Here is a 27,417-nt window from a genome sequence, read left to right on the forward strand (position 1 = left end):
GAAAGTGCTGCCCATGACAGAGCAGGTTTGAAGAAGAGACTGCAGTCAAATAGGACTCTGAAATATACTGCAGGAAAGATACTAGTAACAAGAGGGCTGCCAAGATGGAGATGATGTCGTTGTCCGATAGCCACCATATCTTCTATAGCATAATATCCTAGGAAGGAGGGGATTATTTCATCCAGTAGTTTGAGAGCCTTAAAAAAATGGCAAGCTGGGAGTGAGCTGGAAAAGTCATCTAGTCCAGCTCTCCTGTGTGGAAGCAGAACCAAGGAAATCTAGATCAGCCCAGACAGGTGTTTGTCTCACTTGTTCTTGAAAACGTCCAATCACCGGGATTCCACTACCTCCCATAGAAGCCTAGTCCAGATGTTAACTATTTGCATAGTTGGAAAGATTTTCTTTAATATCTAACCTAAATCTCCCTTGCTGTGGACTGAGCCGATTACTACTTGTGGCTATGGAGAATATTTATCACTGTCGTCTTTATGGGTTTCAAGACTCACTAAGTTTCCTGTTAGTCTTCTCCCATCCATTCAAGTCTTAACCCACCTGATTTTTCCTTAGCAATCAACGTTTCTAAACTTTTTCTTATTTTTGTTGCTCTCTCAACTCTCTCCAGTTGTTCAGTTCCCTTGCTAGGTTCAACTCATTTTGTACCTTAGCTTTTCTGTTTTTGTACCTGCATTCTTGTGCTGTTCTTTTGTACTTGTCCCTAAGAATTTGCCCATGGTTTCACCCTTTGTAGAATTATTTTTTTATTTTTTTTCAGTTCATTAAAGCACTCTAATAGAGCTAAATGACCTCTTGTTTTTCTACCTGTCTTTTCTTCACATCAGGGTAGCTTGCTATTGTACCTTTAATATTGAGACTCTGACAGCTCTCCTGAACTTCTTTTTCTCTTGGATTTTCTTCCCATGAGACTTTATCTAACCAGTTCTCTGGTTGTGAAAGTCTGCTTTTGTGAAGTTCCTTGTTCTTCTTCTACTGTTCTCTTTCCTTTTCTTTAGAATCATGAAATCATCACTTCAAGGTCACTTTCACCCAAATTGCCTTTAATCTATAGCTTCAGAACCAATTCCTCTCTCTTGCCCAGAGCCAGTCTGAAGTTCCTCCACCTTCTGGAGCAAGAAATTGGTCCCCAGTAAATTGCAAGAATTAACAGGACATCTTGAGCTTTTGCAGTATAACTTTTCCAGCAGATATCTAAGTTATTACAGTGTCCCCATTACAACCACATTGTGTTTTTTGGATATTTCTGTTCTAGCAATGCTTCATCCACCTTCCTCTCCTGATTAGTGTTCTGGAGTAGTCCTTTAGCATAACCTCACCCATTTCCCTCTCCCCCCCCTTTATTTTCATCTAGGAATTTTCAACTGGTCTGCGCCTCATCTTCTTCTGGATAAGTGTATATAATCTTAATGTGTAAAGCAACAGTCCATCTTTGTTCCAACCACTGGCTGTGGGCAGCTGTAAGCACTTTGCCACTCAGCTGGGCAACACCTGAATCTCTCTTGAGTGGCTACCCAAGCCCTCAGTTTACAGGGAACATTGGCTTGAGGTTGGTCATAGAAAGGCACTCATTTTTGGTGAACTATATAATTCACTGTGATTTTGTGACTCGTGTCCAATGTGGCAATTCTGTATTTGTGCCATTAAAATTATTGCATTAGACAGCTATACGTTCTGTCTGTAATTGGACATATGGATTGGCCTGCTTTAAAAGTTTCTTCCATTTTCAAAGATTCTGTTTCAGAGAGATTTTCTAAACTTAAAATAGGAATGCTGCTGGAACTGGAGTGCAGAATTAAGTACTTTTAATGCCAATTATCTGTTTATGCAAAATGCATGTGGTGATCAGTATATTAGATGTATTGACTACCTTCTCAAGTTTGTAAAATGGCTTAGCTTGATACCATTTCTTGAAAGTGACCCAAAGAAAAGTATTGTATATGCTTTAGAAGTGTGATCTAATGCCTGTCTGGATCAAATATTAGAAAGAAATGAATGAGTTTTGACCTAAATTGCAGTGTGACAGCATACATCTCCATTTGTATGCTGCATCACACTTCATATCATTCAGCCTGTGCATTTCTGTATGCCCTAGATATTACATCTGATTCCTTAAAAAAATTCTTAAAGCATAATGTACTATTCCATCACTGGGAAATTTGCTCCAGCTGCTTTTGTTAAATAAACATTTTTATTTCTTGTTAGCAGTTTGAGTTCCATCCATTTAAAATTTTGGAAGGTTTTATTAAACCATATAGTTTTGCAGATTTTTGTACTAAGACTATTTTCATTTGTATGCTAATCTCCAAAGAAAAGTATTCCAACATGTGAAAAATTCATGCAAACAAATCTGGAGAGTTCAGCCAGAAGTAGTCTCTTGGGCTGTACTTCAGTTTAGAAAGAAACAAAACAGAATACTAAAGAGTTAGTTACTAAATACTTTCCACAAACCCATCCAAAGCAATAGTACTAGTAATGCCCGGGATTAAATGAGATTTGCTTTGCTAAGAAAAAGTCAAATTATCTAAGAAATAAACATGCTCTGTCTTCAAAGTAAACAAAGTGTCGCCATCTTGAAAGTAATCACATAAAGTTAGATTTTTAGAGTATATTTTGTTATGCTATGTATGTGCAAAATTCACCAGTTATCATCTGGTGTGGCTAATAAGTAATTTAGAAACATACCTGGACCTGGTGGAAGGGGGGAGGAAAGGAAAAGAGGGCAATTGTCCCACATCCTGATGATTCTAAAGGTCTGGAGCCTCGTGATGGCTCTAAGGGCTGGAAGGGCAGCCCGTCACACTCCAGACAGCGCTAAGGGCTGGCTACCCCAGCCCTGCCCCTTCCGCCTGAGACCCCACCCCTTCTGGAAGAGTGGAGCTGGTCCCCTCCCCTCATCTTGCTCAGAGGCCTAGAGTGGCTGTAAGTTCTGGGGATGTAAGCAACTAGCGATAAGCATAAGCTTATCGGATAATTGACTAGTAATGCGACTAGTCGCTTCTATCCTGCCCCTGCTTCCCCCGCTGCTTCTATCAGAGAGAGGCAGCAAAAGGGGGGGGGGCACTGGTGTGGGGGGGAAGCCGGCTTAAAAGCCATTTTCCCCCAGCACCATCTCCGTGGGAGCCAGGGGAGGTAGAAGCACAGTGGGAAACAGCATGAGCGGAGACTGAAACAGTCTCCGCTCACGTTGCTTCTGCTGTGATTCTGCTTTTGAAATATACAAGAGCCCCTGTAGAGTTGTTACAGTTCAAGGACGGAGTCACTCTTATCAGCTAATCGAATAGTCGATCGAAATCCCATCCACGGTTCGATTAGTTAATCTAAATATAACATCCCTAGTCACTCCCCTGAACATATCCTAAACCTGGTCCAAATCCTGCAGCTTGCTGCACACGTAATATTTTGGTTTTGGCTGAATTTCAGGATTTTATATTATTATGACTCTTGATGGTAAATTTGGAGAGGGATATCAAAACTCAGGTTTCATGTTTAATCAGCATTTGAATATTGGGAATTGGGATGAGACCTTCATGAGTGACAGAGGATTTCTTAAAACTTCCTCTGATGCAGTTGTTTCTGGCCGCTGTCAGAGACAGGTTACTGGAGTAGATGGTCTGATCCAGTCTAGCAATCCCTAGAAATATCTTTCATTCGGCTCCTTTGCTGCCCACAGAGGTATAGCTGTAGAAAATGCACACAGCCTGATCTGTCTCTTGTGCTTTGCTGTTTTCAGTACTGTGCCTACTGTTTAATCCAAAGGGTTATATCTAATAAAGTATGCAGAAGATTGTCCAGGACATGATGCTTTTTAAATGTTTTTTTTTTCAATATAGATCAGAGTTGCCATTGGAAGACATGTCTACAGGTTCTCTAAAAGACAATTTTATGATTACTCAATGCGACTGTACTGGGTATGACAAATATGAATGTCGCATACCTTCACTAAAACTCAACTACACTTATATTATGTGGTTAAACATCATACATGGTGCAACATTTCTTCAGTCACCTTTAATGTCAGTCAAACCCATAAATATTGGTGAGTTCAATTTATTGTACACCTTTATTATAGAAAGTAGCAACAGGAAGTCCTTATTTTGTGGCTACCGATAGAACCTCCCATATCTGAGACTATCTGGTCCGGTAACATCTGTCATCCAGCAGGGACATAGATGTTGCTGGACCGAAGAGCCCCAGAGGCAGGAGCAAGTCAGGGGACTTGTCTGGGACAAGTGGCATCTGGGAAGCCCTCTCTGCCCTGGATGGAGAACTCCTGGCATTAATGGAGCAAGGTAGCTGAGAAGCCTTATCCCCAACTGAGGAAAATTACTGGTGTTGGTGGGGCTAGGGAGTGGCTGGGAGTTCCCACCCTGGCTGGGGAACCCGCAGTGTCTGCTGGGCTATGTGACCAAGGACTCCCAGCCCCAGTTGGGGAATCCCTGGTTTCAGTGGGGTGGCTGGGCGGCCCTGGCCAGGAACCTCAAGAAACCCCCAATGGCATCATGGCCAGGGTAACCACACAGCCTTTGCCGGGGAACCCCCCAGCTGAAGCAGGGCTGGTTGAGGTGGGCAGCTGAAATCCCCAGCAGCAGCAGGACACGCTTAGCAGCAGGGCAGGTGGCCCCAGCTGGGAACCCAGAGAATACTCTGTGGCAGCAGGACTCGCGGTGGCCAAGGGTCCAACTGGGAACCCTGGGAGACCATGGGGCAGCAGGGTGGAGAGTCCGTGCTGGAGCCTGTGAGTGATGCAGCCAGCAGGGGAGCACTGACATCCCTGGTCCAGCAAAATCCCTGGTTCAAGACAGTTCCAGTCCTGAGGGTGCTGGACCAGGGAGGTCCAACCTGTAGTTAGTTTTTGCAAGAGTAACTCACACGCTTGCACTTAGACCACTTACAGAGAGAGGAAGAATGAGTTTTCTCTGCAGCCTTAGCTGAGAGCCAGCTGGCTTTCAGCTCAAGCAGTAGAGGCTCATGCATTATGCTCCAGAGGTCCCAGGTTTGGTTTCCGCCTGTTGGTGTTACACAAGGATGTCAGCTGCAGCTGTATTAATTCTTCAGGGTAGCTTCTGTAAGGATCCGTGATGCGTATCCCTCCAGGCCTCCTAGGGTACGTCTAGACTACATGGCTCCGTCGACGGAGCCATGTAGATTTGTTGTTTTGGAAAAGGGAAATGAAGCCGCAATTTAAATGATCGCGGCTTCATTTACATTTACATGGCTGCTGCGCTGAGCCGACAAAGAGCTGATCAGCTGTTTGTCGGCTCGCGCGCTAGTCTGGACGTTCCCCCTGTCGACATCAAAGCCCTTTGTCGGCAGCCCCGGTAAACCTCATTCCACGAGGAATAACGGGGCTGCCGACAAAGGGCTTTGATGTCGACAGGGGGAATGTCCAGACTAGCGCGCGAGCCGACAAACAGCTGATCAGCTGTTTGTCGGCTCAGCGTGGCAGCCATGTAAATGTAAATGAAGCCGCGATCATTTAAATCGCGGCTTCATTTCCCTTTGCCTACAACCCTAATCTACATGCCTCTGCCGACAGAGACATGTAGTCTAGACACAGCCCTAATCTCCACCTTTCTTCAGGCAAATCTAGATTGAAGGAGGAACAATGTGTTGGGGGCACCTGAGCATTCACTTTGAATGCGGGAAAGTATATCAGCATATGGAGAACCAATGATCTGGTTCCTAACTGTTACCTAAGTTGTAACAGAAGATAAACTTTCTGCTATTTGTGCAGGTTTATTTTAAAGCATTTTCATCAGCAGCATTTGCATGTTCTTTCCTGGTCTCATTTTGGCACTTCCTTCATTAAAAGTACAATTTCCACTTTTTTAAATGTGGAAGATGTGGAAACCATTTTCATAGTTAGCTAGTAGAAGCCATCTTGTATAACAGAAACCATTTCAGCTTCTTGCTTCTGCACGTATACCAGAGTGAACTTTCTGTCACCCCATGTGAGAGGCCTACAGGATGAGCTATTGGAATGTGTTAATTGAGCTGTTTGAGAGGGGAGCGCTCACTCCTTGTTACCTGTCCCCCTTTCTTGCTGATAACAGTTTGCCTTTTAAGTTGAATTGATGATTTCTGTAATTGGATGCCCTGACGTCAAACTTGTTTGGTTAAGGGTATAAGATACTAGGATTGATTGTATTAGCCAGCCTTACTGGGCCCGGCTCTGCTGGGACCACGTTTGGCTCACGTTGTGCCTTATTGATCAATAAAGCTGTTTGTTAGCCGCCTAACCACATGGAAGCTTGGTTTTTTGCTTCAACAAAGATTTACTTTTGCTATTTCCTCAGTTCATTAGCTCGGTGGAATCTGATGACTGATCTATTTGATACTTTGTTGCCATAAATGCTGCATAAAAAATGGTTGATAAATACATAACCATTTCCTGAATAGTTGAAAACATTTTTATTTATAACAAAATACTACGTATATTCCGGCATACAAGACGACCTCTGATGTTAAAAAACATCCCCCAAAAATCGGGGGTCGTCTTGTATGCCGGGTATACATCCCAGGCGCGCCTGGGATGCCCGGCCGCCGGCTTCCCCCGAGGCTTTCAAAGCCGCGGAGGGGCTCCGGTGGGGGGGCAGCCCAGGCATGCCTGGGCTGCCCCGCCGCCGGCTTCCCCTGAGGCTTTCAAAGCTGCTGCGGCTTTGCTCCCGGTGCCTTTGGTCTGCTGGGGACCATCTACAGCAGACCAGGGACACCGGGAGCAAAGGAGGCGGAGGGACGCTGGGGTATAAGATGAAACCCTAACTTTTAATTAAAAAGATAGGGGGTCGTCTTATACGCCCAGTCGCCCTATACGCCGGAAAATACGGTATTTTTTTCTTGCTACTTTTTAAAAAGAATTAAAACTCCTTTGGATTAACACTTTTATCTTAATTACAAATTACATTAATATTTTTGGAGATGAGGGGATTATATTGATGATTACATACTGATTTCATTTTCATGATGTAATGATCAATTTGTTTCACAGCTGCATCTGCCATTATTAAAAGTGACTACAGATATAATTCATGTAATATGTTCTAAGCAATAAATAATGTCAGAGCTATTTTTGAAATATATAATTTTTAATAACCTGCCATTTTCTTGATAAAGGAAATAATTAGTTTTAAAATGAAATGGTTAATATTAGTGAAGAGAGATGTTTGCTTTGCACATGCAAGCCATAGCAATAGAATACTTGGCTACAAAATGCGAAAACATTGTCTACCTATGCTAACACTTAGATTACAATATAGAAAAGTTTTTTTACGTGTGGTTCTGTATTACCACAAGGACATTGTCATCAAAATTGCATAATGCATTATTAAAAGCAATGGACCACATCCTGAATCCTTCACTCTTGCCTTTCTCTACTGAAGCTAGTTAGTATACACAGAATTAGAGATGCCACAGACAGACTGAGAGATTTGGCCCTAACTATTTAGCTTCCAAAAAATCAAATGTTGATATATTTGTGATAGATTCTGACAACCTCAACAAAACTGAGTAGTTCCTTAGTCCTTGAATAACCTATAGATTTCAGTGAGACCACTTTTAGTGTAAGGAGATCAGAAAATGAGCCTCATATTTAAGAACTTACATCTATAATGCAGTTCAGACAGGTGGTCTCCAGTATTTGACCAGCGCTCCAGTAAGGTCAAAGAGGATGTTCAGGGGGTCTGCGCATGCAGATCAAATTGAAGGATGCAGTACTGCTTTTAAGATGGCCTTCTGAAGCATAGGCTATAAAACTCAGAAGTTCCTCATTTCCAGATTAAAGACACAAGGTTGGCTGTTTATTCTAACCTGAAAAATACCACTTATCAAAGCTATTTATCCGGAGTGAGAACTTCAGTGTTTTCTTTACAATGTGCTCGAAAAGGCAGGCCAACTAGAGTAATTGCACAGCAATAAATACATTCACTTCATCTCTGGTAAAAGTAAAATCCAAGTGTCTTGATTTTAACCCAGCATGATTATTATTTATAAGTAGTCATCCATTTTCCCCTTCTGTAGTGTTCTCTTTAACTCTGTTAGAGCCTTGCAAAACCTTCATTTTCTTTTGCTTCATTACAGTTTCCTATGAGGCCACCTTTCACAGCCAAAATCCTAGCAACCATAGTAGAATTGATGCAGCTACTTTCTGAGCCAGCTCCCATTCAGCAAAATCTGTGTCTGTGCTTTGTAGAATTGGGACCCTGGATAACAAGAAGCTGATTCTGGCTTAAGATAACTGCTACACCAAAGGTGGCCAAACTTATTGACCTTCTGAGCCTATTCTGAAATTGAAGAGTTGGGGTATGTCTGCTGGGGCTCATACTTTTAGCCCTGACCCCCAGCAGGTGTGCCCTGCTGGGCTGAAGCCTCGAGACCCTGTTCCTCACTACCAGGGTGACACATGGAGGGAGGTATGCAGGAGTCACCTCCCCCTTCCCAATTTTTGCCAGGCGTTATTGGCCCTACTTGATCCTATGGTGCTTCCGGGAATTCTCTCTACATGGCAGCTGCTAGAGCTGGCACACTGGAAATTATGGTGCTGGACAGAGGTGTCAGCAGACAGCTGGGAGCTGACTGCTTTTTCTGCTTTTTCTGCTGCCTCTCCTCATGGAGCTAAAGCAGCTGCTGCCTCTTCACTGTAGATAACACCTAGGGGTGACAGGGAAGGGCTGCTGAGGGTAGGGGGTGAGATGTGATTCAGGTTCACCAAACCTTTTAAATGGTGCCCACTGCTCTCAGTGGGCACCATTTATCTCTGCAACAGCATGACCCCATAGCTAACCATGTTTGCTAAACTATTACAGGCTATTCTGTTTTCAGAGTAGTTTAGGCTTAAATTATTTGCTAGAAGTATATTCAAATCAGAGTAGAGCAACTTCTAAAAACATAAAGATTAAGGACAAGACGAGAGAGAGAAAGAGAGAGAAAGAGGTAACTGATTGAATTTGTGGCTAGTGCAAACATCTTGCGCAACAATCCTTGACAGTGACTGCCAGTTAAAAAAAAAAAAAAGAAGCTCGGTTTTAATATTTTTTTTACAGTAAAGCCTGAATCTCCAATGAACCTGCGAATAGAAATGGCAGACAAAGGACAGTTAAAGATCTGCTGGTCCAATCCAGTACTAACACCATATCCACTTAAGTATGAAGTGAAGTTTTCTGAGAATGCTACTCAAAATGCCTGGCAAGTGAGTGTGCTTATTATTTATTTTTATTGAAGATTTACTCATTCTAATTGTGTATTTAAATAGAACCTGCCTGAAGCTCTCTATCTAGATATCATAGTGGCTGTGACTTACTCAGAACCTAGGGGAAGAATTCCTCTTGGGGGACAGCTACTAGAGCATATTTCGCAAAACCTGCTTGGGTCAACACAGACTTTAAATTCAGGACTGACAGCATTAAAATGATTTAGCCTCTGCTGAATGAGCAAAAGGGCTAAGTTACTTAGTTGGAAGCAGCAGCAGACTCATAAATCTCTTATATGGAACAGCCATTAGAGACAGAAATGCTCCCCCCCACCCCTGCCCTCACAGCTTCACCTACAGACCTCTGAACTCTGCCCACGGGTAAATCTGGGTCTCATTGAAGTTGATACAAAGCACCCATTGGCTTCAGTGGAGCTAGGGTTTCTAAGTGTGTGTGTCATATATAGTTCTATTATTGAATCATTTTTTCCACTGCCACAGTGTAGCTATCGCTGGGGTGAAAAGCAGCATCTATTTAACAAAAGATTGTAGCTGTTTTCTCCTGGTGTGTCTAACTTCCAACCTACTTGATTTAGATGTGATGAAAATTGAATGCTTTTGAGCAGTTCTAGTAGCCCTCAAAATAAACAGCTTCTTTCATTTGATTTCTCTTATTTTTCTGAAGTGGTGAAAAATAATAATGGCTTCTGATATAATTTAACAGGTGGATGAGATTGTAATAGAAACCTCCCTCATCATAGGCAGTATGCTGGTTGATTCTTCATATTTAGTTCAAGTACGGTGCATGAGTCTTCACGGTCCAGGATTCTGGAGTGATTGGAGTGCACCTTATAATTTAAATGCAGAAGGTATGTCCTCTACAATAATTTAAATAGCCATTATGTTAGAAATATGGTTTGCCCTCCCCCAATGAGAAAACAACAGAGGAGCTGAAAACCTACTCATGAAGAATTTTGAGTAGAAGGAGGGAGATGATCCAAGGTTGGGAAACTAGCCAGACCTTATTTTCCCAAGGGAGAGGGCAGCTCAGATAGAGCTAACCAAATTTCAGCTCTGCAGAGACAAGGAGGCATAGGATTCCAGGTACAAATGACAGAGCTTAGAATGTCAGAGAAGAAAGTCATCAAAGAGACAGTGGAGCCGAGTCTACCAGAGATAAATGAATGTGGAACAGACAGCCCAGGTCAAAGAGAAGAGAATGGAGTGGGCCCATTAATGTGCTTGACATAGGCGCACACACTGGTCAAACTGTTCTATATTAGGCGCCTCTAAAATAAGCATCCAAATATCTAACCTGACCTATCAGGTCAGTTACTTAGCTAACCTAAATCCTAATTTAGGCACCTGTGGGCACTCACATTTTGAAATGTTGGGTCATATGAATATATGCTTACACTGCATGTGTGCGTTTGTGTGTATACAAACGAATACAGGCATACCTTCAAAGAGATTATATGCATGTATAAAATATAAATATGTACAGTTTGTAGAAAACTCTGAGATGCAGTAGATAATCTCTCTCTATTAAATATTCTATTGTAGGATATTAATTGTGTTAAACACATTTTACTGGCTAAAAATCATGTTGTGATAAGCATGATGACAACCTTAGAGAGAGTAATTTTTTCACTGCAGGGAGCTCAAATTTGCCTAGTCTCCCAGTGGCTAATGTTAGCATTAACCAATGGAAGAACAGTAAAACCAGCAGGATAGTTAGTACAGCAAAGAGGCTGCTTTGCATTCATACAAGCACATTAACACTGGGAGTACAAAATGCTCAAAACAGGCAGTAGTATTTTTATACAACAGATTAGCATTATGTTTTGATCTGTATTTAAACAGAAAGACTATGCTGATGACCAAGAGACAGTATTTTGCACCACTGTTCACGAGACTGTATTTTGGGCGCATCTTGGTCCATTATGAGTGTAATTAGGAAAATTGTTCAGTTGATGTGTATCTTCGCATAGATCCAAATAGTCGAGTTGATGGATTTTTCAAAATAAACTTTAAAATATTAATCGTCTCACAACTATCATGTATTTTTGAGTGCATACACCTCTGTGCTGTGTAATTAATACACTATATTTTGTATGTGTTTTGCATGACAGGTGGTCTATAGATGGTCCTGTTCTGTATTGCAAACTCCTGCCACAGCACTGAAATTATTACTCTTTTTCTAAAGTTTGAGAGAATGCTTATTGACAGAGACTTTCCATGTTCAAAATAGTATACTGAAGTGTAATATCTAGTTCTTCATGCAGCTTGCAGCTTCCCAGCATTTCCTTTTCACTCATAAACAGAGTTGCCTTTTCACTTGTACAACAGTATGTTTGTGTATGCAATGTAGGTGCACACTTCTGAAAATACACTTACACTTACTCCATGTGTAAGATGATGCAGTATATTATATGACCTTGCATTTATTCCATTTCATCTATTCCATCATGAGTAAGGATGTTGAAGGTGAATGTCCGTGTAGATAAAAATGTTCAAATAAATATAAATAATGATACATATGAATCATGGGGTCCCTTCTGCTGCTGTCCCTGTACTCATGTAACACTCATTAAATTCCAAGAGTTGAATTTCTGTTTAGGAGCAAGATTTTTATAGAAGTTTGCATCATTAATTATCCTATCATTTTGTAAAGCTACCTTTTTTGTGTGAAGTTTCATATCTCTTAAAGATTCTTTTTCTGTTTCTTTCTTTCCCTGTAATAGATGTCATGTATTTTCCTGCCAAGATACTGACGAGTGTGGGTTCTAATGTTTCCTTCTATTGCATTTATAATGACAAAAACAAAATGATTTTGTCCAAGAAGATTGTTTGGTGGCTGAATTTAGCAGAGGAGATCCCAGAGAGTCAGTATACACTTGTGAATGCTCGTGTTAGCAAAGTTACTCTTTTCAACTTGAATGCAACAAAACCTAGAGGAAAATTCTCCTTCAATGCATTGTACTGTTGTAGTCAAAACAGAGAATGTCATCATCGATATGCTGAATTATATGTAGTAGGTAAGGGTTTGGATGTCTTTCCTTTTTTATATATACTTCAATGTACTTTACATTTTCAAGTCAGAACATTTCAGTTTGATTCCAAGAAGCTTTTTGCAGGCAACAGTGATTTATTGTTTTGTCTGCTTAACAATTTTACCTTTATTTGTATTAATATTTTCAATGTGTTTTAAATAGATGTCAATATCAATATCACATGTGAAACTGATGGGTACTTAACTAAAATGACTTGCAGATGGTCCACCAACACACATTCATTGCTTGTGGGGAGTTCCTTACAGTTAAAATACTACAGGTGTGTATAGTTTTTAATGTAGTTATATTTGTTTGGAAACTGTTACTTTGGAAATATGAATGCAGTAATAGATGTTCAATAAAAGTGAATATAAAATCTGCCAAGCCATTGTGTGTCAAACTTTCACCCAATCTCCTAACTGGCTTCCGAAATGGAACCCACAGATTTCAGCTGGTCTCATGTATGTGCACAAATGAGGTCATAGATCCAAGCATCCTGTATGTGTTGTATTCACGCATTATTCAGCATGTACAAAAAAAATCATGGACACAGTTTTGAAGGCAAGCCTTGAAAATATGGATAAAACATATTTAAAACTAAAACAGGAAATATTATTAAATAACTATACTGTGAGAAATTTGGTTTTATTCCTCTGGCAGCAGGGCTGAATCCTGACAGAGCAAACTAGTATACCTTTTAAACCTTCAGTTTTCTTTCAGATTCTGTTCCATTTTTGCAGTACAAATCCCCATCTTGCTTTTCTACAATGGATTTTGATTTGTATGACTTCTCACAATGGGAAAATTTGCTTGAATCATAATTTGTATGATTGAGATTAGTTGTTCATCTGTATAAATTAAACCTGACTTCCCACACACACACACAGTGATTAAATATATGGTGGCAGAATTTGGCTGACTCCAAAAGAAAAAGAACTTGCTCAGAAGAAGATTGTTACTTTACACTTAACAGTGTTGGTGGGTGGAGCAGTTTTCAGTTTGCTACTAATATTCATGGTCTAACTTTCAGGTTAAGCAATGTGCAAGCTTAGGACCAAATTCTAGTCTACATTTGCCAGTGTGGAATCTTCATAGATGGTCTCTGATGTAACAAATTTGGTCTCTTGCTTAGGGAAAAGATCGATGCTGCTGTGATTGATCTTCTGGAGTTCTATTTAGCGGGTCTTTACTAGAGGGTGCCCCATCCACGGCCGATGCTTCTGTGAGGAGTAAGGGAAGCCGATGGGAACATTTGCTCCCGTTGGTCTCCTGACGTGGGGATGGCAGGGAAACTTGAATTAAGGTATGTCGACTCCAGCTACATAATTAACGTAGCTGGAGTTGCGTATCTTAATTTGACCTTCCCCTTTAGTATAGACCTGGCCTTAGAGAGGTTTGGTGAATAGAATTCAAATCCTTACTGTAGTGCAGGAGAAGAGGGGTTCTGTTCAGACCTAGTTTTCCTCTTGTTCCTGTGGTTTTCCCCTTATTTCCTAAATCAAAGCAATTCTGACCATCCTCAGTAGGTAGAGCCTCAGTGGTAGGATGCTGCTTTTATAAAGATGGTCCATTTCATCACAGACAAAGGAAAAATACTCCGTATATCTTTAAATCCTTTTCTCTTCATCAGCTTCTCCAACCATTGGTACTTGTCTGTAGTCTTGATTACTTTTTCCTGTCATTCCCTGGTACCAAATAATTTCAGAGGACATCATATGATTCTGTCTCTTTCTTAGGTCCCCCGAGTTTTCCTTTTTGACCTTTGGAGAGTAGCAATGCTACAAGAGGACAAAAGTGTGGTATAGTTAATTCATCATTCATACATTTGTGCCAGGAACATCCTATGAAAAGGTCTTTCTCACATCATCTAATAGTTTTAAACACAAAAGATTTTTATAAATGCACAGTATTTGAATAAATAGAATGGAAAAACAAAGCCTCCCTGAGCAGAAATCATTGGATTTATTCTCTACTGGGGTAAACTTGATTTGTGAGAATCCTTTTAGCAAAGAATTTTAAGTCCCAGTCCTGCAAACACTTATGCTCTGATTCAGGAAAGCTAAAATGCTTTCTTGAATAGGGGTGAATTTAAGTAAAGAGCTTTCCTGAATTGGGCCCAGCAGTGTGAAGTGAGAGTGGTTCCACTAAGCTCAACTGTATTTGTAGGATTGGATCATAAATACTAAGTGCTGGGCACTATAGGGAACCTGTTGATGGATAGAACAATAAACAGAATGTTTAGAATTTCATATGAAAATCTTTTCTGGGCCTATATTGTGACCAATTGACTTCTAGGCTAAATGTTACCTTGAATACCTGCTAGAGACACTTATGTTGTAAGAAGTAACTTTCATTGTTCTTTCCCCTTTACTTCCCTCATCTTTCCATGTTAGTCTCTCACATCTCTGGAGAGAGATGATATTTCCTAATATTTATAATCTCATTATAATATGATGAGGTATTGATACTAACATGGTGTAGAAAGTGCATGCCAGCTTTCTTCTTTGTTTCTGTATTGATTCTGTTGAGGTATTATTAAAAATATAAATCTAAATGAAAAAGAGAACATTTTTCATGAGAATAATTAAACTAGAAAATATATTTTAAAAAAATCTAACTAATGGCGTAATTTCCAGGATCTTTAAAAAACAGACAACTTTATTATTTTCACAATGTTTGGGCAGATGTTGAACACAAACACAAAAGCTGAGTGAAATTAACCATTCTGTTTTCACTACCCAAGCTGAACAAAATGCCAAATTTAAGCAGCCACCATAAATATTTAAGAATAAACCTTGAACTGGAAAACTTCCTTCTGTTTTAATTATCCAAAGTGGTGATATTAGAAATACTATGAAGATAACTTAATATATAGAAATGTCTCCATAGTGCCTCTCCAGATCCTTTGGGGGGGTATACAAGGCCATCCTCCAAATTGGAGTCTAAAGGTTAGATTTAAACATGTTATTTTTGCATCATTGTTGCTTTTTGCTAGAAACATAATGTGCCAGTTTCTGATTTCTTCACAATCACTGATGCAATTAAAATGTTGCAAACAAAATTCCATTGTACATTACATTGCAATATTTTTGCCTTTTCACTATTTTGATTGGGCTGTAATTCCACCTTCCTCTACAGATCAACACTGCCAACAAAAATAGCACAGACCATGCAATAAAAATCCAGAATGATGGGATAAATCTTTAGAGCAGAATGTAGTGATTTACTACATATTAGTTTCATTGACATTAACAGGAGAAATATAACTAAATGTACCTCCTTAGGGGCCAATTAAGTAGCCAGTTTTTCTCTGGTGGGTATCTCAAAAAGCCTGAGCTCCACAGGCCTGCATGCAAATTCTAATATCTTAGGGAAAATTTGAAAACATTCCTCTTTTCATTAGCCACAAAATGTCACCTTGATCATTTTGCAACATTCCCACATGCAGTTCAGAGTCTATGGTTTATCTGAACTTGTTTGCAATATATGCATGTTGGAAGCCTATTAAAATAAATCTTACCATCACTATACCAGGTAGATTTTTAAATGGGATTTCATTCTTATAGAGCTCCAACCATTTGTGTCTAGTTAGGCAGAATAACCCACCACATCTCAACCTGCACTTTGAGAGCTAGATCCTGAGCAGATACTAACAATCACACGCTTATTGAAGTCAGTAGAATTAAATTAATTTTCACCAGCTGAGGATCTGAAACAGGAACATTGCCTCTAACACATAGTCCTCATATTTTTTTGTCCTTAGTGTTTCTGCCCACTTCCTAGCTTTTTTCTTATGGCTTGTTTAACTTTTAAGCTAATCTGCATTAAGGCCACATTAAATCTGACTGAGAATGTCTATATGTGAGTTTAATGAGGTTTAACAAGTCTACTTTAAATTCACATCTGTAGTTAATCTGGATTAATTTTATGTGTGTCCTCATGTAGACAAACCCTTAGTTGGTTGTTCCTGTAGCACTGTGTTCCCAAGAGGTCTTCCAGTGGAAAAAACTGGTGGTCTGGTTCCCACATTCCTACAGACCCTTTGCTTCATTCCCCACTCTTTTTATGTATTTGTAGGTTGGGGGAAAGGGCTCCAAGTACAGTAATTCCTCATTTAACACGTGCCCACTTAACACGTTTTTGCGATAACACGATTTTTTTTAGGGAACTTTTTTTGAATCACACGACCGTCCCCGGAATAACATGATTTCCCTAGCCAGCCCATTGCCAGCGGCTGTGCAGGGCTTCCCCCGCCTCCCTGCAAAGCGGCGGAGGGTTCGCCGCTCGCTGCGCCGTTTCCCGGAGACCCCCCCCTTGCCGGACGCAATGCGGGTCCCAGCGGACCCATCACAGGGGCATACTCCCAACCCAATCCCCTCCCCTCTCCTCCCCTTCCCTTCCCCAGATCCAAACACCTCCCCTCCCTGCTGTAACCCAGTCCCCTTTCTCCTCCAACCTTATGTCCTAGTCCTAACAGACACCACCGCTTGAAACACAATCCCCACCTTTTCCATTATTTTCAATGGGAAAATTGACCCTGCATAACACGTTTTCACTTAACACAATCATTTTCTGAAACATATCTATAGTGTTAAATGAGGAATTACTGTAGACTCAAAAATGTTTTTAACTAAAAATAAAATCTTTCCATCCTCTCTCAGCTTCATTAGCCTATCTCCAGCTCAGCCTGCAGCAGCTTTGCTGTGCTCAATAACGCTTTCCATAGGCCTGTATGTCTCTTTCTGCAGGGCCAAGAGGAAAACCTGAGAGGGAAGTGGAGTTACCCTGGTGGATTGGTGTTATATGATCAGTGTGGCAGGAGGGAGCAGAAGGGAAAGGAAGAGAAAAGAGATGAGAAGCACAGAAGAGGAGGGAAAGGAAGGAATAAGACAAAAGATCTTAAAAGGAGTGAATGAGAGAAATACCGAAATGGAAGTGAAAGAGATGGGAAAGTTAGGGGTCTAGAAGAAGGGGGAACGGATGGAAAAGGACATAACTAAGAAAGAGGGAACGAGTAATAGCACAAGGGGTGTGAAGAAAGGAACCAATGAAGGGAAAATTCTGTCAGACATTTCTGTTAGCATTCTACATTTTGTGGGTCTGTAAGCCACTGTGCAGCATCTGAAGGTTTAATAGTGTGGTCTAATGCGCCTTATACATTTATTTATTTAAAATATTTTTACCTGCCTCTCTCTCTAAAATATTCAAGGCAGCTTAAAAAAATTTTTAAAACACAATAAATAAATGGCCATGAAGAGCCATAATTTGATTCTCTGTATTGTCCCACTGGTCATTCCATTCCAGAACAGAGCCCATGAACATACTCAGAACTAAATGCACAAATCTTATTTTGACTCAACTTTATTATAGTAATTTCATCACTTCTCTCCCTCCCTGCAACACACGCGCACACACACACACACACACACACACACACACACACACACACACACACACACACACACACACACTCGTACCCCTAGAAACTCTCTCCACTATTTCGCCTGGATGCTGGGGAGGAAGAAAGAGATGGCTCGTGGTGCTTTAGTTTTTAAATGCATGAGAGGTGATCAGATTTTACAGAAATGGGGGAAGGAGTTTAAACATATGTGAAGTTTTAAAAAAAAGTTTTAAAAAATGTATACTGCACTGCCAAAATTCGGTGCTCTGAAGCTCACAAGGTAATTCATTGTCTATGGATCCTTTCAGCACCTGATCCAAATCCCATAGGGTATGTCTACACTACCCTCCTAATTCGAACTAGGAGGGTAATGTAGGCATACAGCACTTGCAAATGAAGCCCGGGATTTGAATCTCCCGGACTTCATTTGCATAAGCCGGGCGCCGCCATTTTTAAATCCCGGCTAGTTCGAACCCCGTGCCGCGCGGCTAGACGCGGCACGGAGTAGCTAGTTCGGATTAGGCTTCTAATCCAAACTAGCTGTACTCCTCATGGAAGACATACCCATAGACTTTAATAGAAGGACTCCTGTTGATTTTAATGAGCCTTGGATCAGGCCCAAATTCTACCTCTCTGCCAACTCTACCCAAAAAGTCACCAGTTAATTAGTGGCAAGTGTGTAGGTGATCAAGCACTGTTCTATATAGGCCACAACAACAGCCATCTGGTAACTGCTTCGCATCAGGTATAGGTTGGGTTTGAAGTGGTAAAGTTGAAGAATCTTTGGTATCTTATCATCATATTCCCTTGAGCCATGCAATGCAATTTTAATGAAAACAAGCAAATCTTTAAACACTGTGTTAAGAATGATTATAATATTTCTAATTTTATAAGCATGGCACCCAGAGAATAAAATATTGTCCCTGTGCTTAATTGAAAGTATCATTCCTTTTTATGTTTGAGTTACTTTGAAAAGGTGACCCTCTAAGGTAATTTTGGGGAGGATAGGGGAAGTTTTCAGTTTATAAAGAACTGTTATAATTTTGGCTTTAAACATGGCATGTGAAATTCAAGATTTCCAATCAATATTATTTCTAAGCCTCTAGATGACAGTATTTTCTTTATTTTTCTTCTGAGTTATATTCATAACATAAACAGCTCTTTGTTGAAAATTAATTGAATGTTTTCATCTCTTTTAAGGAGTAATATCTATTGTTCTGACTTTCCAAGTATTCCTCCAAAGTCAGAGGCAAAGGAATGCCATTTACAGAGGAATCATTATTATGAGTGTACATTTCAGCCTATTTTTCTTTTATCTGGATATACCATGTGGATAGAAGTAAAGCATCAACTAGGAACACTTGAATCCCCACCAACCTGTGTCATTCCAGCAGATGTGGGTATGTCAAAATATTTCCTTAATATCTTATTCTTCCAATAGTAGTCTTGGGCAGCAATGTCTATATGGTTTAGTTCAGGGGTGGGCAATAATTTTTTGCTGGGGGCCACTTCAGAAATTTTTGAAGTGGTTCCGGGCCGCACCAGAAGGGGTGGGGCCAGAATACTTCCCTGCTTCCCCACCCACAGACCATGATTGGTCTGGGAGTGGGGGAGTATATGAAGTCTGCCTCCTCCCCAGAGGTTCCTCCTAGGCGCCCATGCCTCTGGGGTGGGAGGAAACTTTGTGTGCTCCCCTTTCTGCCCCCAGGCCAATCAGGGTTTGGGGGCAGGGGAGCACACGAAGTCTCCTCCTGCCCTGCTAGGAGCATGTGAGGTTTCTAAGCACGGTGTGCTCCTTGCAGGGCAGAGACAACTTTGTGCGCTCCCCCTACCCACAGGCCCTAATTGGCCAGGGGGTGGGGGAGTGGCAGGGCCTTCACGGGCCAGATCAACCTGCATGGTGGGCTGGATCTGGCCTTTTGCCCCCCTCTGGTTTAGGTGAAGGTGTTCGACACCACCTTTTGGACAAATCAGATGCTGGAAGGAGCAGCAAGGTCCTGATTGTAATACCATTGAAGTCAATGGGATCCTTCCACTGAAGTCAATGAGACCTTTCCATTGACTTCAGTGAGCTTTAGATTAGGTCTTTATTTCACACAGTGTGTTTTGAGCTGAAAGAATCAGTTTAACAGCGTGTATCAATTGGTGGCCATTGCAGAGTAATTTACAAGAAAGGTTGGATTTTTTAAAAAGTTGTTTTTGTTTTTGTGGGATTTTTAAAACTTATGGCACACAAAAAAAGTGCATTTTCAATTACTACGGAGCTACAGGATTGAAAACGTTGAGGGTCAGGAACTGTCTCTTAGTACTTTTGTAGAATGTCAAGTAGAGTGGGACCAAAATTGTGACTGGGTTCTCTAGGCACAACACCAAAAAATAATAATAATGCTAACTTAAAAGAGACCTAATCACATAGGGTACGTCTAGACTACAGGCTTTTGTCGACAGAAGTTTTGTCGACAGATACTGTCGACAAAGTTTCTGTCGACAAAGAGCATCTAGACTACATTCAGTTCTGTCGACAAAGCAAGCTGGTTTGTCGACAAAACCCTGTAGTCTAGACACAACCCTAGATGCAATAACACCTTCTGTCGACAGAACTCTGTCGACAGAAGGCGTTATGCCTCGTAAAATGAGGTTTATCAGCGTCGACAAAACTGATGAGTTCTGTCGACGTTATGTCGACAGAACTCAGCGGTAGTGTAGACGCAGGTTTAGTTTTGTCGACAAAAGTCCACTTTTGTCGACAAAACCGTGTAGTCTAGATACACCCATAGTTTCACTCACTTGCTGCTGATGTTTACTGTGCAATGTTTTTTCCTGATCTATATTTCTAAACAGACCCCAGCTATTTCAGGATTAAACTAGGGAGACAGAAACCCATTCTGAGTAATCACGAATCCACTTAGAAACTGTGTGGCTAACTAATGTTGGAATAACTTCAGGGACCATGGATCAGTTTGACTTTAACTTAACTGTTATAGGGTTCACATTTGCTTAGAAGAGGCTTTATAAAAGAAGCAGAGAAGGAAAAGAGGAGAGAAATTACTGAAAAAAACCATAAGTACTAAATAAAGGTCTCCTTCACCTCAGTAGCTTTTGGGAGAGAGTATATAGCACAGAGTTCTATTCACTAGAATAACTTATTTTAATTGTGAATTTCCCTTACAAAACACTTGGTTTTAAATTTAAGGAAAAAAGTTTCAGTGCAAGAACTAGTTTTGCTAAACGAGGATCTGATCTATCTTCCACTGACGTAACTGGGAGTAGTATTTCACCCCTACATAGTACCTCAAAACTTCCCTTGTTCCTGTTGTGTGCTACCTGCCCCTGAATCTACTGACCTATCCCTAAGCACCCATTGACATAATGGATCCTCCCACCCCCGTTTTAATGTCTATGCTGTGCGCCTGCATATTTTCAGATCTTCTGTTAATTTTTTGCTATGAAGGTTAAGAATACAGATGTTAAGTCTTCTGCATAAGTTATACTGAATCTTCTATTGCTAGCTAAAATTTAAATTCAGGGAACAATGACCAAAGGAATTGCTGAAGGAAAATAACCCAAAACATTAGGATCCTCTTATATCTTATATATAGGTATTGAAATGCAGAATTTCATTTTTCGTTTTGCTTTTTGTACTTCGTCTTCCTAAGCACTAGAAAGAGCAATGAGTCAATAAATGATAGTACAGTAAAACCTGTTCTGTCTGGAACTTAAGTATCCAGAAAACTGTGGAAACCAGCAAATTTTTGACACCAGGAAAAGAAGAAGAAAAAAGGAAACTGGCTCTTTAAGTGCTCCTCAGACGAGCATGAAGCACATACCTGAGGAGGGGCGAACTGAAGCAAGCTTCTCGGCTCCCCCCGCAGCTCCCGCGACCCCTTCCTGGCAGGTCGCCCTGCCATCTCTGCCTCCTGTCCCCCGGGCTTTCACCCACACACACACCAGGCCACATCCTGCAGCTCGTGGCCCCCTCAGCAGGCCACATCTCTGCATGGCTCCTGTGGGCCCCCTCCCGTAGGCCCCACACTGCTCCTCCCCCACCACACACACACACACTCAGATAACCTAAAAATTTTGGTTATCAGTACGCTCTAATCCTCATGCATGCTGGATAACACAGGTTTTACTGTACGATGACAGTGTGGACTTAACAATGTGGCCATTCAAACATATTTAAGTAAGTACAGTTCAAAGAGATGGTCTTTTCTAGGTAAAAAACTCAATTCAGTCTTTCCACCTGTTTTGATCAACATGTTTGCTGATTCTGATGAAGTTAGTGACAGTGACACATTATAATTGTAGCCTTCAGTGTTACTTCTTAGACACACATGTTACCGGTATTGGTGCACATAGTAGAGTATATGGGGCTGTGTTCATTCTGTACAGCCTATACAGTGTGCCAAAATAATCTTGTTTTCACTAATGCAACAGTTGCAACTTAGTAAAGTAATTTAAGTTCTTCATAGGTTCTAACAGATCAAATATCCACTGGCTTCCAGTTAGAGGAGAGTCCTCCTAAGATACATATAGTAAATACATTAAGGAGTGCTGGCAAATGACAGCTTTCAGACATACTTGGCTTGAAGAGTTCATAAAAGTCTCAGCTACACACTCCTCTCTCTAAACACAGCGGCGACAAGATAAAACTGTTGAAGTACAGTGCATGATGCAAGCTCTGCACCTTACCACCAACAAAGTGATCATTCCAGTTCTCCTTACCTTGCTGTTTTCTTCAACTTCTTTTCTTGCTTTTTAACAGGGTTGCCCAAAGAACTTTGAACCAGACATTCCCTTGCTGCAACTGAAATTTTCCACATGAAAAGAGTAATTTTGGCAAGATTTTCCATCTAGAAAATCAAAACATTTAATTTCAGTTTGACCCCTTATTAGTTTCTGCTCTTGCCTGAGCCTTTGCAGTGCAATATGGGAATTGTAATTCTGAATTACTTGTGCCTCCATATTCTCCTTTGGCCACTGATGCCTCTCCCTACTTCATCTTCCAAGATGTACCACTGCAAACTCCTCGTAATAGAGTCTCCAGGAGGCAGCATGGCAGCTGAAGTGGATGCAGATATCAGAGTTGACTTGACCCAGCCTGAAGCAATGATAAACCAAAGTGAAATGTTTTTGACATTTCTGAATTGACATTTTTCTGATTTTTTTTTCATTCTGTGAAAAATTCTAATATTTCAACTTTTTGTCCTGATTTGGGGCAACATCTCACGGGACAGAAATTCAGTTTGTCAGTCAGCTCTACTTTTTAGCTACATTGGTGGCAAATGAGTAAGCAAACATGTAGTGGGATGCTAGACATTACAGTGAGAAGATTTTGAGATACTCCAGAGAAGATCTGGAACAACCACTGATATTTGCAGGGGAGAACTTGCATTACTGTAACTAATATTACAGTATGGTCCTATGCAAAAGGGGAAGAACAGGAACATTAAGTACCATTGGTTACAATTAGAAATTTCGCAGTATACATTTCAGTTGTTTTTTCTCTTCAATTTTATAGTGAAGCCATTTCCTCCCTCTAATGTTGAGGCAGAAATCACTGAGAATACTGGACTGCTGAATGTGAGCTGGACAAATCCAGCACTTCCAAACAGCGACCTCAAGGTTCAGATTCGGTACTCTGTGAACAGGGAAGAAATATTATGGGAGGTACTGTTCATACAAAATAACATTTACATCTTAACAGTGTTTATACATGTAAAGTCCAGGTCAATCAGTCAATCTGTGTTGAATTCATTCTGTGTCAAGGGTGGGCAAATACCATCCTGCAGACTGGATCTGGTCTGCCATGGTTAGTCACTGGTGGGCCCCCACACCACTGTATTCACCTGTGCCTCTACAGGTACTGGGGATCACCACTCCTATTGGCTACAGATGACTGTTCCCAGCTAGTGGGAGTTGCAATCGCCTGTACCCGCGGAGGTGCTGGTAAATATAGCGGCAGTGGCCCACCAGGGTCTAACTCTGGTGAACTGCCCCCATTTTATTGCCCAGCCCTGTTGTATGTGAAAATTGTTTTAGTTTGCATTAGAATTTATTTTCTGTAGCAAAATTATATTAGTGAGCTCTCTCTTTTCATTGGATTGAGTGGCAGGAGGTTTAAATTTACCAGCTTAGGAGTTAAGACTTCAGTCCAGTGCCCAGAAAACTGTGTGGTGTTCCTAATCTAAATATTTTAAAATTCTTTTTGCAGATCTCTGAGGTTTCAAATGCACCAACAAGATCAGCCATACTAAAGGTGCCAGACCTTTGTGTTGTATATGTTGTTCAGGTGCGCTGCAGTGGACTAGATGGATTAGGTTACTGGAGTGATTGGAGTAAACCAGCATATACTGTTGTAAAGGATATCAAAGGTGCATGTACTTTATAAATGCACTCTGAGGATTATAGTTTTATGCGTGTGTGAAATTGTTCATTTTAAAATGGTTGTAATTTTGCAGCTCCTCTGAGAGGCCCTGAATTTTGGAGAGTTATTAATGAAGATCCCATAAGGAAGCAGAAAAATGTTACTTTATTTTGGAAGGTATGAAGAATTATATTTCAGCTTCTATCGCACTCTCTCGGTTTCTCACTCATAATATGGATGATGCCACAATTGGATGGCTTTGTGGGATGCATGATTCAGAAGTGTTGGTGTAGAGAGTTGCATAAAGCAAGCACATACTGTTTTGAATGACACACTCACACATTTATTATTCATGGTCCCTTTATAGACAGTACAATTAGGATACAGTTTCATTAATTTTACCTCCTCTCACTCAGCAGAGCTGTCAGCAGAGGAGCCTAAAATATTGGTGACAGTACTGCAGTATAATGGGAATATAGTGCTTATTTCTTTTCCTACCATCTCCTTTTCTCTGTCCTTCCTTCTCTCTGCAGTTCTCTCCCTGTGTTTCTTATACACTGAAATCTTTCTTGCCACTAGCTGGCAGAGATCAAGCTGGTTTCTTTCCTACTCACCAACAAGAGATAGTATTCTGTTAACAGGAAAGAATCCTTCCTTCTTCTGTGTGGTTGTTCTGGATTGTTATGAGGTCACAGTGAGTCTTCACTCACTCACTAGTTTTCATTCAGCAACAGGGCAGGATTCCAAACCAGCAGTTCAACAGAACACTAGCCAATGTCCCAGCAAACTGTTCAGGTTGTCACCTCAGAAGTCCGACTTAGGGTGCAGTCAGGGCCTATTCACCCAAGCTCAGTTGCACGGGGCAATCAGTAGCACAGGCATTATACTGTTCATATTTGTTCATAATTCACACAGCACATATACACATACTCCCTACCTCTCAAAGCAAGCAAGTTTTTGTGCTCTGCTAAAGAACCACTGCATAGCGAATTCAACCTACCAGCCTCTCAGCACCACCCTGGATAGGAAGGACAGTATTTTGTCCAGAGTATAAAGCACTCTCCCTCCTTCCTGTCAGGACACATTTTGCCACTGGGCTGCACTGATTTAGCAGCAGTTTGGAAGAAAAGAATTCCCAATATATTATGTATAAATCAAATCATTATAGTTTATGACTTGACCAGGTAATCTTATAAATATTTTCGAAAGTTTGTTTTGTTTGTTTGTCCCAAAAGATCTCCGAAATAGTAAGAGCTAGAAGCACAACATTTTTGAACGGCTACTACGGATTTCCTAACTTAAATAACTGGATTGGTTTATATCTCGAAATCAGTTCCCCCAGAGCCTCAATTGGTCCCACTGATAATTAGCTTTTAGTAGCACCTGATCATAGGCATTTGCTGGACTCTTCTGTTAAGCGGGTCACATAAACTGCAACTATGAGATCTTTTCCCTATGATAAAAGAAAAAGGTTTTTCAAATAAATTTTATGTTAAAGTAATTTACGTAGTTCATTCACCACACCTTTTTGTTATCAAGAAATGAGTTAAATGTAAATGTGTTTTGTAAGCACATCACTAGCTATGTTAATTTCTTAAAGTAATATATAAAAGTATTTCCAATAAAATATGTAATATGTTAATGTAATTGACGTAGATCATTCATCCCACCTTTTACAATATTTTCCCCAGCTGACGCCAGGTATTTCTGCTAGTACACTATAAAATATAATTACAAAGATGTGCCATTCATGTATTAGTGGTTTTTTTTAATATTGTTCTTGAGTGTGATGCTCGCATGTGCCAAACCCACATATAACAAAGACTTCAGCTGACTGCGTGTAGTGGTCAGAAAGGGATCCCTCCCAGTCCTTCTTCCCCCACATGGTTTATGGTGTGCTGTTTTTGTATTCTTCCTTTGGAGCATGTAGACGGCCACAGCTGGAGATGGGCCAGGGTAGACCAGTGCTCTGAGATGACACTGAGAATGCTCTCTTTCAAGGGCTTGGCTGTCTGAGTCTTGTTAAGAGCCTAACTAATTAGCATATGCGGAATTTCCCCCAGGTCACATAAACCTTGGGAATTTTCACCCTTCTCTGCAGTTTGTGGGATTATCTGTGTTTACCTCACTTAATTGTTTCCTTGCCATTGCAGGACCCTCCGGCATTGGTACACCTCAGTCCCTTCTATTCTTTGCCTGTAGCGCATAATTCAGGTTATTTTGGGCTCATTTCATTTGTGAGGTGCAAAATGTAGATGCTGAGGGTGTTGGCTTGTGATATTCAGGAGGTCAGACTGGGTGATTTTGTGGGCCCTTCAGGCCTTAGACTGAATGACCTGAGTCTTTAAAAACAATGGATGCAAGTTATTTTGAAAAACATTAGTCTCAATTTGCCATATTCTCAGAAAAGGAAGCCCTTGCTCTGTATGCAAAATTGTTCTAGCAACTATAAACCATTCCCTGTACAATTGCTATGGCTCTGCATGCAAACTGTGTAATTGCACATGCAAACGATTAGTTAATTGACTGACTGACTACCCTTATTTGCACATGTAGCCATGGTAACTACACCTGCAGCCTAGCGTGCATTGTTGCGTATGGTCCTGAGCCTCCTTTACTGAAAATATGACCATAAACTAGAATGATGGTAGTTTCTTCTGGCTCTGCATCCTTTAAAAATAATCCAGTAAACCCATGAGTTTCTAGAGCAAACTAAAGGTTTGCATTTCCTCAATCACATTTGTCTTAGGAGGTATAGTAAGTAGAGATGTCAGGTCCCTGATGATGAATGAACTTCAGCCTGTTTAAATGGACAGCAGTATTTTAGGTATCAGAAAAATAGTCTCACCCTTGGGTATCGTTTAATACACTGCTGTTTCCTTGCAGCCATTGAACAAGAATTACTCCTTATGCAGCATGTGCGGATACATTGTAAAGCATCATACTTCAGAAAACATGAGTTGGACCGAATCTGTCAACCCTGGCACTACCTATACATTTCCATGGACTGAGCATGAACACACCATTACAGTTCTAGCTGTGAACTCAATCGGCCCTTCCTCAATGAATTTTAATTTAACTCTGTCACAGCAAATGAGCGCAGGTAAGAATAATGGGTTAGTCATCATACTGGTGCATTCAGGAGATTAGAAATGCCTACTCTGCCTTTTGACAGTTTTAACAAAGTAAGCTTTATTGAATGAGAATGGGTGATGACATTCTGTGCCCTTATAGGGATGAAAAGTCTGAAACTCCACATTTTTAACAGAACAGAAATTCCTCAATATTTTGTTTCAGCAGCACCAAAACATTCACACTAGAGGGACATTTTGGTGGCTCCAAAATGAAATATGCACCCAAGGATCCTTGGCCACTCCCCCTGCAGACTGCTTAGCTT

At 40.8% G+C, this 27,417-nt stretch overlaps 1 protein-coding gene across 3 annotated transcripts in view; it reads left to right on the plus strand.

The window, feature by feature from the left end:
* Window positions 1–27,417, plus strand: part of LEPR (leptin receptor) — a 61,103-nt gene that overhangs the window by 19,087 nt on the left and 14,599 nt on the right. For all 3 annotated transcript variants that reach the window (XM_075936173.2, XM_089780456.1, XM_006125028.5), the window contains exons 5-14: window positions 3,846–4,051; window positions 9,054–9,199; window positions 9,924–10,068; window positions 11,944–12,237; window positions 12,415–12,532; window positions 18,854–19,053; window positions 23,175–23,323; window positions 23,868–24,027; window positions 24,115–24,197; window positions 26,907–27,123. In XM_075936173.2, the coding sequence (XP_075792288.2) occupies window positions 3,846–4,051; window positions 9,054–9,199; window positions 9,924–10,068; window positions 11,944–12,237; window positions 12,415–12,532; window positions 18,854–19,053; window positions 23,175–23,323; window positions 23,868–24,027; window positions 24,115–24,197; window positions 26,907–27,123 (1,718 nt within the window). The remainder of the gene's footprint in view (window positions 1–3,845; window positions 4,052–9,053; window positions 9,200–9,923; window positions 10,069–11,943; window positions 12,238–12,414; window positions 12,533–18,853; window positions 19,054–23,174; window positions 23,324–23,867; window positions 24,028–24,114; window positions 24,198–26,906; window positions 27,124–27,417) is intronic.

This window comes from Pelodiscus sinensis, chromosome 9, assembly GCF_052426305.1.
Source record: "Pelodiscus sinensis isolate ZL-2025 chromosome 9, ASM5242630v1, whole genome shotgun sequence".
Taxonomy (NCBI): domain Eukaryota; kingdom Metazoa; phylum Chordata; order Testudines; family Trionychidae; genus Pelodiscus; species Pelodiscus sinensis.